Below are 16,869 nucleotides of genomic sequence, written 5' to 3' on the forward strand. Positions count from 1 at the left end.
AGCCAAGGTGTCCGCTCACCAGGAGCAGAAGGGAAGAAGGGCAGGGACGTGCTCCAGTCCTACACCCATTACTGGTGCACCAGTTAATTCCTCTCCCCACTCCAGTACGGTCATCTCCAACGCTGCTCCCCGCGAGCAGACCCGCTCTGCGTGCCTCCTCTTGCTCCTTTTGCAATAATGCAAAACCACGCCGTGGACATTCCTGCCAACAACTCTGCACCCTCTCCAAGAACTGCTGGACCTCCTGGAGATGTTGGGGCAACTCCTTACAGGACTGGAGTTGACTAAAGAGCAAGACAGCTCGAAGGAGATGAACACCGGGCAGCTCCACATCGCCATCCGGGCACAGCCAGGAGCTGCTTTACCTGTGTGTGCGGCTCTTGGAGGAGAGGGGCCGGAGGGGACCCGAGGGAGGAGGACACACCAGTGACACAAACACCGCGCCGACGTGGCAGACGGCGTTTGCGCTGGTGCCGCCGCCATCGCCGAGCTGGTACTCGCAGAGGTTGTGCCTTCCTGTTGCCACAGCACTTTCTGTTTTCTGTTAAAACAGGGCCACAGCAACGATGCAAGTATAGATCTGCAACGCCAAGAGTATCTGGGAAACCTGCCAGCAAGAAGCAGCCTTCCTGCTCGTCCTCCCGCTGTGTGCAAATTCACAGGAAACAGAATCCACAGCACATACTAATGTGGCTTTAATGCGAGATCCAAGAGGCACCTCTAGATCCTGCCTGCATCCCTGTCAGCCTGGGGAAGGAGCCGCGTGCCAAAAATGTTAAATCATTAAATAAAGGAGGAATTAAAGCCTGTACAGGTGCATAAAATCACACGTAGGTGCCACTGCTTTATGGAGCGATGCTCTCAGCTGAGCGAGCTCGATGCACCACCGTGCACGGCACCGGCATTGCCGCCGGCGGGTAGGGATGAGCCCGAGTCGGGTCCCTGCACACCCGCTCTGCAAAAACGGCTTCACAGCCTCCTACAACCATCCATGGCAAACCAGCAAGGCCCACTTTCCCCTTGAGTGTATCACGGTGTGACTGGGAAGACGAAGCTCATCCAAACCTTCTCTTTCCCACTTACAACAGGAGTGGTACCCACAGCCCCAGCGCTCCGAGACCTTTGCAACAACTCTTTCTGCTACTTTACCTCGCGTAATCCTTAAACTCAAGCCGTGCTGAGATGCTCCAACATTGCATCCAGCACCCAGCTGTGCCCCCACACCAGCCTGGGATCTCGTACCTCGTTCTACCACTGACTCACGGTAGAAATCTCCGTGCCTCAGTTTACCCATTCGTAAAATAACTGCAGAGCTCACACGGGCGCTGTAAGGCTCATCGCTGGTTCTGGAAAGCCTTTGGCTACAGGCTGTAGCAGAGGTGGGACGTGCTGTCATCACTGCGATGCAGTGCCATCACCACCCACGTCCCAGGGCGGGTGACCTGCAGACGGGCGGGCAGAGGACGCCAGCCAGCCGCTCCCTCCCTGCCTGCCGGAAGGCGAACGCGCCCCGACTCCTCATTCCCCTGCTCTCAGCCGACTGCGAGCGGCTTTCCTCCCCACGCTGGAGCCCTTAAAGCTTTGGGCAATTCCCAGGCACGTTACTGTAGAAAATAAAACCCTTTTCAGTAGCGACGAGCCAGAAATGATTGTGGCGAAGAAACAGCTGATCTCCTGCGCTGCCTGATAACCCTGGTGTGCGGGTGGCCATCGGCAGCATCCGCGCCTCCCGGGACACCGAGCCAAGAGATGCTGCACCTCTTCCCCCACCGCTTTCCTCGCAACTGCACTGCGATTTGTGCTAACCTAGAAAGGACCCTGGTGTTTAAGGTGGCTCTTAGTGGAGGCATTTTGAGATGGCAGCTTTCTGGGGAAAGCATTCCTTAAAATACTGCCTCACCCCCAGCTTTTGACATTTTGGAGCTCCAGAAAAATAAAATGTTTGAAAAATCGAATTTTCGGCTTTGGAGGCACAAAACCTAGAGGCAGGCTGCGGGTAGGAAGAGCTGGTTTCCAAGCGCCCAGGCGGGAGATGAAAAGAGCAGCAGCGGCTGCGTACAAAGCACCTTTTGCAGGGTGAGATCCATCTCTGGAGTGGGAAGCCACTCGCGCACCCTCCGCGGCAAAATCTGCTCCCTCAGCCCAGGAACCAGACCCCTGGGGTCGCAGGACGATGGGCTGAGCATTATTCTGCAGGCAGCGCTTGCCTGCTCGCCAGCTCCGGGGGCTCTAGGGGCTTCTCCCCCCGCCCCCCGCCTCCCTCTAGGAATTTCACATGGAAATGGCTGTCAGGAGTGACAACATCAGGACGGGATTGCCATGGGCAGGATTGTCACACCCTTGCGTTACACCTTTGAGATGGGAGAAAAACAAAACACCGCCCCGACAGCGAGGAAGAGCGGCAGCTGCTGGGCTCCAAATTTCCCAGTCTACACAAAAAAAAAAAAAAAAAAATCAGTGCTGGGCTTTTTTTTCCAGCAGAGAAAGCAATTTGGATTGCCCATATCCGACACAGGGAGGATGCGTTGGGTTTCTGTGAAATTTTTTGAGTAGGGAAAAAGGGAAGTTTGGAAGTGAAGGGGGGCAAGCGGTGCAGAGCCCACGGGGCTCCAGCGAAAGCAGCAGCTCAGGTGGGACCAGCGAGGTACCCGCTCGCTGCTGCCGGGATGGAGAGGGGGGCAAATTAAAGCACTTAAATTAGGGAGGTAAACGGAGCTGTAAGGCCTTTTAAGGCAGATGAAATATAGTCATCTGTTGTGAAAAAATACTTGACATTTCTCGGAAGGAGGGCAAGCTGCAAGAGGGAGCTGTCTAACACTGGAGATACGAAAGGGACCGCAGCCTTCATCTGCCCTTGGCAGTCCGAACGTGCTCTCTGCATCTCTGACTCTCACATTGGTGACCCAAGTGGGAAAACATTGAGGGCAGGGATGCTACCGGAGCGAGAACTGCTCAGGAGGAGCACACCCGCCTCTGCTGTGCCTTCTGGTGTGCATGTGGAGAGATGCTGTCCTGATTAAAAAAAATCTGGCAGTGTCACCGCTTGTCCCCTTGGGACGTGCATCATGGCCACAAACCAGGTGCAACCATTAACGCTGCTGTAAAATGAGCTCTTCATTCCACTCACATCACACTAGCGAAGGCAAAATATCCTCAACAGGCTTCAGTCTGAGGACAAAGCCCTTCAGGCCACGCTTGCTGCCCTGCCAGCCATGAGAGATGGTTCAGGCAGACGAGACACGGTGCAGGACAGACAGACGGAGCAAGAAGAGAAGCAAAGCCCTCCGAGGAAGCTAAGGCTGTGGGTCAGCGGCACGATCCCGCAGCAGCCCGGGAGGGGCAGCCTGAGATGAGCTGGGGCACGTCGTAACCCAGAGGGGCTGCAGAAATCCACCGGGAATCAGCTGAGAGTGATGGAGCCACTAACTAGTATCTTTGAGAGGTCGCTGAGAATAGGTCAGATATCAGAAGACGATGCACATTATCTGCCTTTAAAAATAGAACTCGGGGAAAACCACTGAAACACATAAATAAGCCATCTGTACGAACGCACACAGAAAATAACACGGGATAAGAACCATCTGACATGGGCTGGGACCTCTGCGGTGGGTGGACAGGAGAGGAGCAGATGGGACCATCTTGACTTAGTGAGGCTTCAACGCTACCTATGAGGAGATGCTCCCCGGTGTCCGTGGGGTGTGCTGAGACCTCTGTGGGGCCAGGCTTCCTCGTGCAGACCCGGGGGTACGCTTGCTCACTCTGCTGAGTTTAAGTCTGACGAAGGGGAAGTCACAAACTCTTTGGAGAGCAAGGCTTGAACTCAAAACGGTGTTGAGGAATTGAAGAAAGAGCTGGAAATTTTGCAAGAGGCAATTCATCAAGGGTTATGGAATAGCACCGAGCTTGAGAATAATCAAAGGAGCAAAATAACCCCAAGAATTAGGAAATTCTTCAGAGGAGGATCGGATGGCGGAAGTGAAACCCAAGCTCAAGGTGAGTGGGCAGCGCCAGGCTGCGGTGCAGTGTCCGATGTCCCCTCCGAAGCCCGTGGGCACGTCCCTGTGGTGTCACGGGCAAAACCAGGGGAAGCCTAGAAGACGGTAACAAAACCGTTCACAGCTGCAGAAAACACAACCTTTGGTGGAAACTTAAATGGATCTGTTCAGTCTGGAGGAGAGAGGAGGCACGACAGCGGTCCGAAAAAATGTGAAAGATATTGGGAAAGGGCTGGTGCTGGAGTGGGACAGGGTGGGATGGGGACCTGGGAGGGATGACCTGCACCAGTGCGTGGGAACAGGCGGGACCCCCCTGCAAACAAGGGCTTGGAGAAAAGCAGAGGGGCACGTCTGCAGCCTGCCCCGCGCCCCGGCCGCCCCCGGCTCAGAGGTCTGGGGTGCACAACGCCATCCCACAGCACGCCGGGAAGCAGTGCCCGCAGGCTGCTTTGCGGGGCAGCGCCAGCCCAGGCAGCGCCGAGCTATCACTTTTCGGCTGGAAATAGCACTGGTGTGAGCCCTCAGCTGGGGAGCAGAGCGCCCGCCAGTCCAGACTCCAGTTAGCTATCAAAGACAACTAAAAGATATTCCACACAAAGGGGTTTTTCCACCCCCCCTCTTTTTTTCTTTTTTTTTTCCCAAGGATTAAATCAACTCAACAGCCCCCTTTACAACTTCCCTTTTGATGTGTTCAGACTCATTAAAGTTTCATTTCTTTCTCTGTTTCCCCCGGGGGAGGAAGGGGAGCGTACACAAAAGTTTACTTCAGAAGCAGGGGCGGCAGCTGCAGCAGCAGCTGCTGTTGGACAAGCGGAACCTCCGCTGGGCTTCGCACCCTGCCCAAATCCCTCGGCAAAACGCATCCTCCCGCAGCCGCCCCGCTCCCACGGGCGGCCCCAGCATCACGCCGGCGCGATGCTTTCACAGGATGCGTGCCCAGCGTTGCACGCCAAGGAGTGAGTGGTGTGGGAGCTGCGAAGGTCCCCCCAAACCCTGGGTGTTTTTGGGTCCAACCCTGCAAGTTTTGAGGTCCCTTCCCAACCCGGCCGGTTTCCCACCTGCAGCACCAGACTTTCCCCCACAGCTGCGGCCATCACCCTGGGATAATCCCCCATGCACAGCGAACGGGTAGCAGCTCCCCCAAGTTTCTTTTTTGCCTGAGCAGCTGTTTAAATGTCTATTTTAAAACTCAGTTCCCTATTTTAAAATAGCTAACGAGACACCGATCTCGGCCGACAGACATCATCTCCACCAGGTCCAGGAGATGCTTGTCTATTCGCTGGGCTCCTTTTCCAAGCCCTGAATCTCGGCGAGCCCATCACGTTTCCAATACGCACAAACAGCTTACATGGTAAAGAGGGAAGTTTTTAATTTAAGGGCCAAGACCTGCACCCCTGCCGTGAAAAAACAGCAGAACAGCCACGTGTTTCTAGACGGAGATGCATCAACCAGCCAGGCAGAAGCTGACGTTCTGGGTGGTTTTCTGTTGGTATTTTTTTATCCTCCCTTTGATTTTATCAGGGCTTTTTAAAATTCCCCGACCAAGAGAAAACGAGGAGCTGGCCTGCCTGGCAGAGCTCCTCACTGCCACCCGAGAAAAGCCGGGCACGGACAAGAGGGGCTTTCAGAAAGCAGCCGCCATGGCAGGGTGCAGCGGGAGGTCCCCATGCATCCCTGTGCAAGCCTGGGGTCCCGTGCATCCCCTTTACGTGCTCTCCGAGATGGTGTGCACCCTGCCAGGCACGGAGGGGACCCCGCAGATGGGACCCCGCTCGCTTACCTGACCACGGGCTCGGGGATGGCCTCGGCGCTCGCCGGCACCTGGACGCCTTTCTCCCACTCCTGTCTCCAGGGATCGGCCAGGACGTAGTACTCGTCGGGGCTCAGCTGGAAGGAGTCGGGGATCTTCATGGCCGTTATCAGATCCGTACGGAAAACCTGCATCGGGAAAAAAAACAAACATCCAACAGGCAGGGTGAAGGGGTCTGGCAGGTCTGGCAGAGGCTGGGCTCACGCGCGCCCAGGGAGGGTGCCCTGGGGATACGGTCCCCAAGGGACAGCACGGTGGGTGCCTGCGCCCCTAACAGCATGGCTTGGGGGGGGTCACTTTATGTCACCTCCGGGACAAGCGCTGGGCAGGATTTGGGGAGAACAAGGTGTGCAGGCAGGGACTGCCCACGCTTGGCCAGGCAGCACTGAGAGCTTGAGCCCCCCCAGGTGCAAGCTCAGCTGACACAGACCAAAAATTAATATTAAACTAAAGAAATTACAGGCTACCTTCTCTTAGGGGATCAATGTTTTAACACAGCCACACGAATATCTACTCCAAACGCCAAGGGATGCACAGCGACTGGGCTTCTCCACGTTCAGCCTTGTTGGGGGACACGAGGCTCTCTTTGTTCTTGACATGAATGAAGCTGCGGGAAACACAGCTCCACCTCACTGCCCCGAGCACCTTCATGTCCCCATGGCGTCACCTCACTGCCCCGAGCGGGGACAGCCAAAAACATCAGGGCTCGATTGCTCCAGTGCTGATTGAACACCGAGGAGCAAAAGGCAAAATAAAGCCAGGACGGGTTACGCTAGAGCTGGAAAATATCCAATTAAATGGTGATCTAGGTGCCTGCTTACACACACACAGCCAAAAACACGGAGATTTTTCCCAACCCGATAAAGTTCTTGTGAGATCGACACTGGACCCCTCCTCTACGAAAATCCTCCAGCCCCTCAGAGAGTGAATGGGCTCGCTCTTCATCTCACTTCTGGCCCTGCAGAGTCTTCCTCCAATACGCTATGATGAAAAACTCATTCCAAAAAAATCCCTCACGGTAAATAAGGTTTTCTATCCAGAGGGTTGCCTGACAGCAATGACTCGAGCAATCCTGCCTCTTGCAGCATAAAAATAAATTGTAAATGAAAACGGATGATTTCTCCTCTCTACCATCTGCTATTAGCTGAAGTAATAACCAACGGTGCCAGCAATCATGCCTGGACACCATCTCCGCTCCATCCACTCCATCCCTGCTACTTCTGAGTTACCTTCTGCGGGGCCGGGATGGATCAGGTGTTTCCTTCAGACACAGTTTAATCTGTTGGCGGAGTCTAGTCTCCAAATGAGTATTGCTTTGTCAGAACCACAATAAATGATACAATATGGTTTTACACTTTCGGTACAGAGATAACACGCTTTGCAGAGTATTTGGGAAACCAAATCGGCTGAGATACAGCAAACCAGACATTAACTAAGACCACTGAGACCAGTATTTAGGTCAGTTTATTTAATCCTCAGAGTCTCAGCTGCTAACCCAATTAGAGTTAAATACAATACATAAACAACCTTTTTCATGTCGGGACCTATCTGAATTTTCTTGGTACCTTCCTCCCGATGCATCTGCTTGGAGACATTTTTCAGTACATCTATATAAACCTGATTTGAGTTGGCCAGACACAGTCTCGGCGCATCCTTCAATAAACATAATTAACAGCTTACATATTACAGTCAGAATTAGGCTCAGTTTGAGAAAGATCAGGTTCCTTCAAGTTTCTATGTGCTACAAGTGCGTGGGTACAGATGCCACTGTAATCTTTTAATACACTGCCAGTGTGAGGAATTTAAAAAAAAAATAAATACGATAGATGTTATTCAACAAGAGAAAGGATATGCGAGATGTCCTAGTCCTTCCAGTGCTGTGTGTCTGCTTATCAACACAAGCAAAGTAACCCTGCTGTAGCTCGTTTTCTAAACCAGCGTACGCACACGCCCCGTTCTTGACATCCCTGCGTTGCCAGGGTCGCGACGCGGGCAAACAGCATCTCCGTCGCCCAGTTCTGGTGCCCGTCTCTGACGAGGACAACGCAAACCCGAGCGAGCCTCCCCACCTCAGCCCGCTCTGCTTTGGTGGACAAGATGCTCCCCCCGTGTCCGGACCACGCGTGGTGGAGGGCAGCGTTGGGGGGGGGGGGGGCAGTGCCACCTCCCTGTCCAGCCACCAGCGCTGGGGCAGGAGCATCGCAGCACACCTACACTGCGTCACCTGCAAAACTGCTACAGAAAACGCTATTTTGGAGACACTCGCTCTCAGGATCTGTGGGCAAAGCCAGGTAGGAATGATTTCCAAAGGTGCTGGGCATCCACCAGGTTTTCAAAACTCCCCGGACTGGACCCTGTTGACACCTAAGTGCCCTCCACCTCCCTCGTCGCCAGCTCAGCTGCCTCCTGCGAACAACCCCTTCAACGCCACGGATGCAGGAGCATGGCAACACCCTTTCACGGCACACAAATTTACACAATTCCTCCATGAACCTGCCCAGCGTGGTGCTGGCAGCGCAGGCAGGGCCCCGCAGGCAGGCAGCAGGCACGCTCGTGCTCCCGTTGCAGGGCACGAGACGCGGCAGCCAGCGCAGGAGCGGCGACGGGGGACGTGGGACTGCTCATTCCAGGGTAACTGGCCCCCAGAGAAGTCCAGGCGGGTTTTTACCCTGCCCTGAGAGGTCTCCCCCCGCCCCGGGGCACTGGCACCCACCGAAGCAGTGCCCTTTCCAGAGCCTCACCCCAAACAAGGATCCCCACTTTCTTTTGCAAAGGCATCAGGCAACAGCCCGAGAGGTGACAGGGCCCGTCGCTCTGAGGTAACACGAGGGGTGGGCGGCCACGGCAGATTTATGTCAACGCCTGGCCCATCACCTTCCTGCTGCCAATGAAGAGGGAGACGGAGGAGCCTGCACCAACGCGTGCCCCGTGTCGTGGAACGAGCCCGGAGAGGAGCCGGCAGCACGGCTGGGGAGCCCTGGTCCCCCCTAAGAGCTGCCGTCCACAGGCAGGAAATAAAACGGCTCCATCTGATCCTCGTGGCAGAAACTAAATGGATTTTGCTTTGCTTATAGCTATTACTTAGATAATTTCTTTAGTGCTCTCAGCGGTTTGCTGGGGTCGGGGCTGCGGTGGTCCAGGCGCCCCGGCAGCATCCCATGGGCAGCTGGTCGTGCATCCCACGCTGCTCCGAACCAGCAGGACCAGCCTCACCAATGCCTCCCAACATCCTCGGCAGATGGAAAACCCTCCGGCAAACCGCCACGTGTATCTCGCAGCCTCTGCGTTGGAAAACACAGCAACGGGATCAGCCCTGGGTATAATTTCTCCCCTCTGCATGGTGTGGATCCCAGGCTCATGTTTTCCTGCATTAAGTCTTCCCCAAATCCATCCCTTCTGGCTTTTCAGCTCACATCGGTGTAGAAGCTTAATTATTTTAAGCCAAATAAGCACGATTGTATCTATTTCCCTGAAGATGATAAGGCACATCACAGGCTGGATTTGCAATCTCAGTACTTCATTTATTTAGTCCTTCTTGGAAAACAGATAAGCTCGCCCGTCCAACGGCAGCACGCACGCCCGCACTTTATCACGGCGATGCCTCTGTCTTTTCATGAAGAACTGGAAATGCTCAAATTATTAACTATCAAAGCAGAACACTTTGGAAATGATAGAACGGCACAGAAATTGTAAAGGAAAGCAGATCAGTTGTCTGGAAATCTCCCAACAGCTAATACGCTCAAATTGTAATCTAAATGTCTTTTTGTTTTGAATTGTCTGGGATTAGGGTTGGGAAAAGACTCAATTATTCTACTCAAACTCCTCTGAATTATTTATGAAAACCAAATAAAGGATAAATTGGGCACTGATGAACCGAGGACCTGGTGGTGAAGAGAAAGTTGGGTACTAGAAAACAAGCAATTTTCCCTCAATAGGAGTGTTTACTGTTTCTCCCTGTCCGCAGGAGCGGACAAATTGTCTCGCAGGCCAGGCTGCCCCGCTCCCTGCTCCCCCCGCCACTGCTCCGGCCAGGCTCCGTCCTCCCCTTCTAGCTCGGCAGCGGCATCCGGATTATTGCCTATCGATCTGCCAGCGACAGGGAAAGCCAAACCAAGACGTACACTTTATTACCTCCGCTTGCTCGGAAACCTCAGGCAGATTTCTGCGATGCTCGGAGATGCATCACAGCGATGCCCAGGCGCCAGCCTCACCCTTTGCTAGCATCAGCTTTAAAGATGGGGAAAAAAGAACATGAAATTGCAAAATCCCAAGACATTTTTGCCTTTGTACATCCAAGCAAGAGGGAACAGGAGCCGGGGTCGGCGTGCTCGTGCAGTCTCAAGCAGAAGAAAGGCACATGGAGAAACACTCCCTCTCAGTCCTGCTGATCTCACAGCCGCGCGGGTGAGCAAAGGAGAGCGTTTCACAGCAGGGCACAGCGAGGAAAAGGAAAAAAGGGAGGTGCCCAACGTTTCCCCCATAAGATGCAGCAGGGAGGTCAATCCGGCACCTCCTGCCAGCGGCCGCACCTCTCACTCCCCATCGCCAGCCCCAGCACCCGTGGCAGGACCATGCTGCACCCCACCATGGGTCCCACAGCACCCACCACTGCCCACGGAGCAACGGATTATAGCATGCCAAAGGCAGGTGCCTGGATATTACAGCGATGGATAAAGAGTAAGAATTGATAAAAATACTCCTGAAGACACGGTTCGTCGGCACAAGCGTACCCGACGAGGCAGTAGCAGCAAACCATCCAGCACTGCGTGAAAGCAGCAATCGATGCAGCGGGTTCCTTCACCTCTGCCACCGCCATTCCCAAAGCAGCCCATCACCCCCACGTCTCGGCTTCCCAGCTGGCTTTCCCTGCTCGCACCCATGTCGCTCATACACGAGGTTAATTCCCGGTGTGATCACACCCACCTCACATCACGGACCGGGCTCTACCAGAGAAGCCCACAGAGGACACCAACCTCCCCCCAGCAGCTCAGGACACCCAACACAGAGGTCCTGCTGCTCCAGCTGTCCCACCAGCCACGTGGAGAAGCTGATCACACACAGAGTCCCATCCAGATCTTTTTGTGTAGGAAACAACTTCTAAGCAATCATTGCTCCCAGGACTGAGGAACCACTGGGCAGTCACTGACTCGAGCTCACCCCTCCTGTCCCAGCACCACCAACTGCCAGCCACAGCCTGGTCCTGTGGATCCAACCGCTCTGGGATGGCTCCATTTCCAAGGTCTGCAAAGCTTTTAAGTTACCCTTGGCACTCACACCTCTCCGGCCATGCAAGCCTGTATTACTGATCTCTACTATTCTTCCAGTCTACCATCCTTTCAGTCTGCCAGTTTGCGGTGCTGGACTGACAGCCTCCCCAGGACAGCCGGTCCTGGCGGTCCAGGAACATGAAAAGTCACTGGGACACCAAAGCCATCGCATTCCCTAACAACACATCAATATTTTTGTTATTTCTGTAATTTGTTGTTGTATAGCAAAAGCTGTATTGATTTTCTCTCTCTCTCTCAAAAAAAAAAAAATCTCCTCGAGCTAATTAAGTGTAACACATCTTCCAATTTTCACATCCTAACCCCTCACTCTGCTCCAGCCTGGTGCACGAAGGATGCTCCTGTGGTTATGGCAGAGACCTGCAAGGCAGGAGTTGGATCCAGCTCCTCCTTGAGCCACACGTGCCTCGTGCATCGGCCGTTCCACCTCGCAGAGGATCTGCTGCTCCGCCCGCCAGACGCAGCCGGGCAGCGCTTCCCCGCACCCCTGGCACGGCTGCTGGGCATCGCCACGAGCTCTCGCATGGACCAGCAGCAATTTGTCCGATGCCTGGACAACCTCAGACAGAAACAGCCGCCCCTCGGAGATGCCGTGGCACGCGGTGCCTCGCCGTGACGGGCACGTCGTGATGCGTCAGGAACCCTCAGCAAAGGACTCCCAGGCTGCGCCGCTTTGCAGTAGCATTCTTCCTCCTCCTCCTCTTCCTCCTCCTCCGTCTCTCCTCCGTGGCCAACCAGCCCCTCTCGGAGCCTCTCCAGCACCTTGCGTGCAATCCTCGTATCCATTTCCAGGCTCTTTGACTCACTCGCAAACCCCTCTAATAAAGTGGCCCGGCAATCTCACCGCCATTCAGCTCCACTTTACGTGCTCTGTCAAGGACTCGGCTTTTCAAGCAACTGCGCTGTAGGTCTGAGCCTGACAATTATCCCCTCAGCCCCAAATACCGATCCGAAAACATCAAATTCAGACCCCGCGGTAACGACTTTCCACTTGTATGAAACCAGCTCCTGGGCGAGAGCCAAAAAGCTGTATCTGTTTTGGGCTTTAAATCAAAACGAAAAGAAACACTCGTCTAGCGCTGGTTTTAATTAGCTTTTAAAACAGCAGCCAGCGCAGGGACTGCCGCGCAGGATCCGGCGCGGATGATCACACCCGGCAAGGCAGTACGGCCTCGGCATCACCCGACACGGGTACGCAGCCGGGGCTGCCGGCTCCAGGCGCCTGCTGCAAACCAGCCCGGGTGAAAACCGGCTCCGAAGGGACCAGGCGGCTTAGCCAAACACAGATGGGCTCCAGCAGGCCGGGTCCCCGCGCACGAGGCTTTCCGAGCCAGCAGGAATTGTGTTACGCGTTTTCCCCTGGATCTGCACCCAGCTGACCCCAGGGCTTTTAAACCTTGCTCTTGGGGCAGAGGGACAAGCTCCATCCCGGCTCCCGGTCCCAGCATGGGATGCAATTTTGTCTGTACACAAAACCATCTGTATCCCTGGGAAGTTTTAGTTAAAAAAAAAAAAACCCTTTCCAAAGCACTCCACACTGCAAAGTGCTAGTCCGAAATGCATTAGAAATTAAACCCATCATTCAACACCACGTGCATGCTGGAAAGCGCAACGTGCTCCCGAGGGAGAGGGTGGACAGGAGAGGAGGGAAGGGACTGGCCACAGCCTGCATCCGCAGTCTCACGTTTATCTGTTCCCTCCTATAACCCATCGAATCTGCAACCCTCTCCCGACGCCCTCGCACCCGCCGCAGCGATGCGGGATCTCGCGTGGACGACCTCTCCGCAGCGAGCGCAGGCAGCGTGGTGCTCCCAGCGTCGCTCTGAAGGACCAGCAGCAGCGGGTCACCGCACAAGGGATGGGGGAGTGCTTTTTTGACACCGAGACAACAGGTTTTCCGGTTCTACACTCTTTTATCCCCCCCGACTGCCATCCTGGCAGCCGTGTCCCACGTAGACCCCCCCAGCCATAACCCCCTTCTCTTCCTCCATCCCCACCGCGACCAGGGGAGTCTCCAGCTGCCTCGTTTGCAGGGCTCCCTCCTCGTTTCCAGCCAGGGCCCTTCACCCTCTCAAGCATAAAATTGTTTGTTGTAGCTCATGAGTCACAAGGATTTTTAGAGAAAGAGAAAACAACGGGAACAATGGGAGCCCCGGGAATAGTTTTTGGTTGTACAAACTGTCTTCGTATCAGCTTGAGCCGGCACCTCCGCGGGGGCAGCCCTCGGCTGCGCAGCCCCACTCCACTCCCTCTCCCCAGCCCTATTTCCCTGACATTATACCACATTTTCCCAGCCTTTTCCGCAACGAGACGAGCGGCAACACTTGGTAGCAAGGCTCTGAAAGGCGGCAATGCCTGGTGAGTGTTTGTAAGCAGTGATATTATCTGCCTGTGGGGAAAAAATACTCTCATGTTCATTTGGGAGCCAGCCTGCTATCTCTTCATCTAGTCTTGTTTCCTCTCGAAATGCTGAATGTTAAAGATTCAATGAACAACAGAATTTAAAATAGGAACAAGAAGCATTTTTGTCTGGCCCTTCTGAGCATTCAGAAGACAATGGTATTAATCTGTTATCCCCACGCCGGCTTGGGAAAAGTGACAAAGCCATTGCAGTCAAACCTTTCAACAGAGACGGATTTTCTCCTCATCCAGCCCAGTAAAAGCATGTCCAGTCTTGCTTGGCCATACTCATAAAAACCCTTCTTCAAGCATGGAGAACCCAGGGACTAAATTCCCATCAAACTGGGCCATTATACACCTATTGCAGGAAAAACCCCCAAGCTCTAATGCACTAAGAATAACTTTTTAGAAGGGAAACAATGAGGAGGTTTGTTAAAAGGGTTAAATTCTTGTAAAGGGATATAAAAAGACACCTTTCAAAACACAGAAGTAATATCTAAACAAGGCAAGCAGAAAATAACGTAAATTGTATAAATTTGTGGTTTCCCCTTCATCTTGAACCCTGCCTGCAGCTGCGGTCCCCTCGCCTCCAGAAGGTCCGGACCGAAGGAGAAGGGCGATGGGGATGTCCGGTGAGACGAGCAGCGCCCGCAGAGAGCTGAGACTGCGCCGGGCTCTTCGGCTTAGAAAAGGGACGGCTGGAGGGGGGTGGTCTGCACAAAAAAAGCAGGGTTGCTCGTCCCCCTAGAGTATATTCTAGCAGCACAACTCATTGCAGGGTAGCGTTTCGGATCCCAAATAGTTCAGGAGCTAATGACTAACACGCCGTTGACTCAGAGACAGCATCCGAGGGAGTCCCCGGGCTGCTGATGGCTGGGAGCTGGCAGATAGAGCCGGCGACTATCATTACACACTTGCCTTGTTCTTAGATTCTCTCCTTAGACACTGACAACTGTTCCCTGTCAGAAAACAGGAGAGAGGGCTTGATGACTGCAGTCTAACCAGCGAGGCTTGCGCTCATATCCCCAGCAGCCCGTAGCCGGGGGCAGGATTGCACTAACGCACCACTGAAAGAAGCAGAAATCCATACTTCAGGCACATCTCATTCCCCGCTGCAGATTCAACATCCAAGACAGGGAGGACCTGAGCGAGCATCGCCCCCTCCCTCCAGCTCCTGGGGCAGGGAGCACGACCGACCGGCATCTCCTCGCAGGGCTCCTCAGCACCCGGGGACAGGTACCGGCCATCGCGCTCCATTTGAGGCCAGGTTCAGAGACAAACGAGAGCTCTAATGAGACTAATTAAAATGACCAGATTGGTAGACTGCTATCACTGCAGATGCAAGAAGTTGCTGGCAGCTGCCCACACACCCATCCTACGGGCAAGGGCAGGGCAGGAGAGCCGTGCCCACGCCTGGGGCACCATCGGCATCGCACCGGGGCTCTGCCCCCAGATCTCCGCTGCCCCGGCGGTGCAGGAGAGGACGACCGTCACCTCTGCAAGGGAGGCAGCGGAGACGGAGGGCTGGTGCCTGGGACACGTCAGGAAAGAGCCCGGGCAGAGCCCCGTGACGGGGCCAAATATAATCACCCTGCCTGGCAATGGCCCCCTTTGTGGATGTTTACAAACAGCTCAGTACTTTTCCATGTTAAGAAGCTTGTTTTTCCAGATGCCTCGTATCGGGTGGTTTTTAATGTGTATAGCTAATCCCTTCTCACAGAGTCTTTCATAATAAACATCACCCCCTGACCTGGCTAATAACTATGTAACACTCCTGCTTTTGATTTTTTTATCTCCTGCTCGGGTTGTCAGGGGGAATGCAGACCGCAGCTCACACGGAAACGGGGACACGACTTTGAGAGGGGCAGGAGAGCTCGACAGTTCCCCCCCGCCCCCAGCCCATCCTCTGGCATCGCCATCCCTCGGGATGTGCCCGGACCCTCTGCACCTGGACAGGAGCTCAGCTCTTCATGAAGCTACAACAAACCTGGAGTTTGAGTTACCATTTGAAAAGGCTTCTCCAGCCCCAAAATGTCTGGGGCACACCACCCAGGGGGGGTTCAACATCTGACAATACATTCCTTGTGCTCTCCCTGTTACCCTCCTGTGGTTTCCATCCTCAGTGGGATAGCAAAGAGGAAGGTACTTCACCAGTTCATGTGAAGTAGTTTGACAGTGGTGTGGTTTATGTTTTACACTTCTCAGTACTTGCTCCATCCCAGTCTGCACCTGAAATCCTCCAGGGCTCCTGCGAGAAATCCCCTGGGACGTGTCAAACCCTGCAGCGTTTCACAGATGATGGGCAGCGGCTCCCACACACAGACCAGGCGTGTTCACGGGTGCTCACAGTAAGGGCAGAAGTTGGGTCACTCGTGGAGAAGTGTGGAAGATGCCATCGTAGAGGAAATCATAAACCAGCACTCACCAGAGTGACCTCCAAACCACTACTGTGCACCACTGGGGGCCTCGGATCTGCTGCGTGGGGCAATCCTACATCCAGCCCCCAGGGACAGTCCACGCTCTCCAGACCCCTGGGTTTCACCTGGAGCTGGATTCAAGCAGACCCAGAGGCCAGCAGCCACGGGGGAGATGCAGGGTAAGGGGAGTGAAGCTGAGATCTGGACCAGTCCCATCTGCTCAGGTTCCCACCACACTTCTGTAAAAGATGGTTTGTCAGCTTGAGCATCCTGGCCAAACTCCAACTTGAGCAATTACACATCGCCTCCCCAAATTCCCCTGGAGTTTCAGTTGAGATACGTCACCGGGGTTCACCTTCTGTCCCAACAGTTGCTAAGCTGGACACTGTAAAGCTTTTGCTCCACTTTATTTGTTCCAGAGCTACATTTCACTGAGAACCATCCTCCGGGCATAACGGAGCATGAAGCAGAGGGATGAGCCTGGCCTCCGCGGTCCCACATCTGACGTCTCCCCGGGTGCCGTGGACTAAGATCTAGTTTTCACTCCAGCTGTTGCAGAGCAGCAAAACTTGCATCTGAGTCTGCGTATCCTTCACAAAGTGCAGAAGTATTTTCACTTGAAGTCTTGGCTTGGATTTATATCCAGTAAGTTTATTAGCAGCCAGGTAAACTCTTAGCTGGCTGATAAAACTAATTCATACTAAAGATAAAAGCGTGTCTGTACCAGTGATGCAGAAAGAGATCTCCCAACGCACGCTCTTCTAGAGGAAGATTTTACTGGGCAGCAGCAGGGTGGCACACGTGGCACTGTCGGTGACACGAGTCACATCCTCGCCCATCTAACCAGGTCTAACGCCGGGCATCTCCGCGGGACTCCTGAAGGCACCTACACGGCTGGTCTGACGCCGTTATGGACACACCAGGCACAGGGAGGGGCAGTTATTTCAGGGGGGAGGGTAACG

At 54.2% G+C, this 16,869-nt stretch overlaps 1 protein-coding gene across 4 annotated transcripts in view; it reads right to left on the reverse strand.

The window, feature by feature from the left end:
* The window catches only part of JADE2 (jade family PHD finger 2), an 81,721-nt gene that overhangs the window by 53,070 nt on the left and 11,782 nt on the right, over positions 1–16,869 (reverse strand). For 3 of the 4 annotated variants that reach the window (XM_075766217.1, XM_075766219.1, XM_075766218.1), the window contains exon 4: positions 5,776–5,933. The exons of the other annotated variant lie outside the window; for it this stretch is intronic. In XM_075766217.1, coding sequence (XP_075622332.1) covers positions 5,776–5,933 — 158 coding nt within the window. The remainder of the gene's footprint in view (positions 1–5,775; positions 5,934–16,869) is intronic. 4 annotated transcript variants of the gene reach the window in all.

This window comes from Balearica regulorum, chromosome 14 (genome assembly GCF_011004875.1).
Source record: "Balearica regulorum gibbericeps isolate bBalReg1 chromosome 14, bBalReg1.pri, whole genome shotgun sequence".
Classification (NCBI taxonomy): Eukaryota; Metazoa; Chordata; class Aves; order Gruiformes; family Gruidae; genus Balearica; species Balearica regulorum.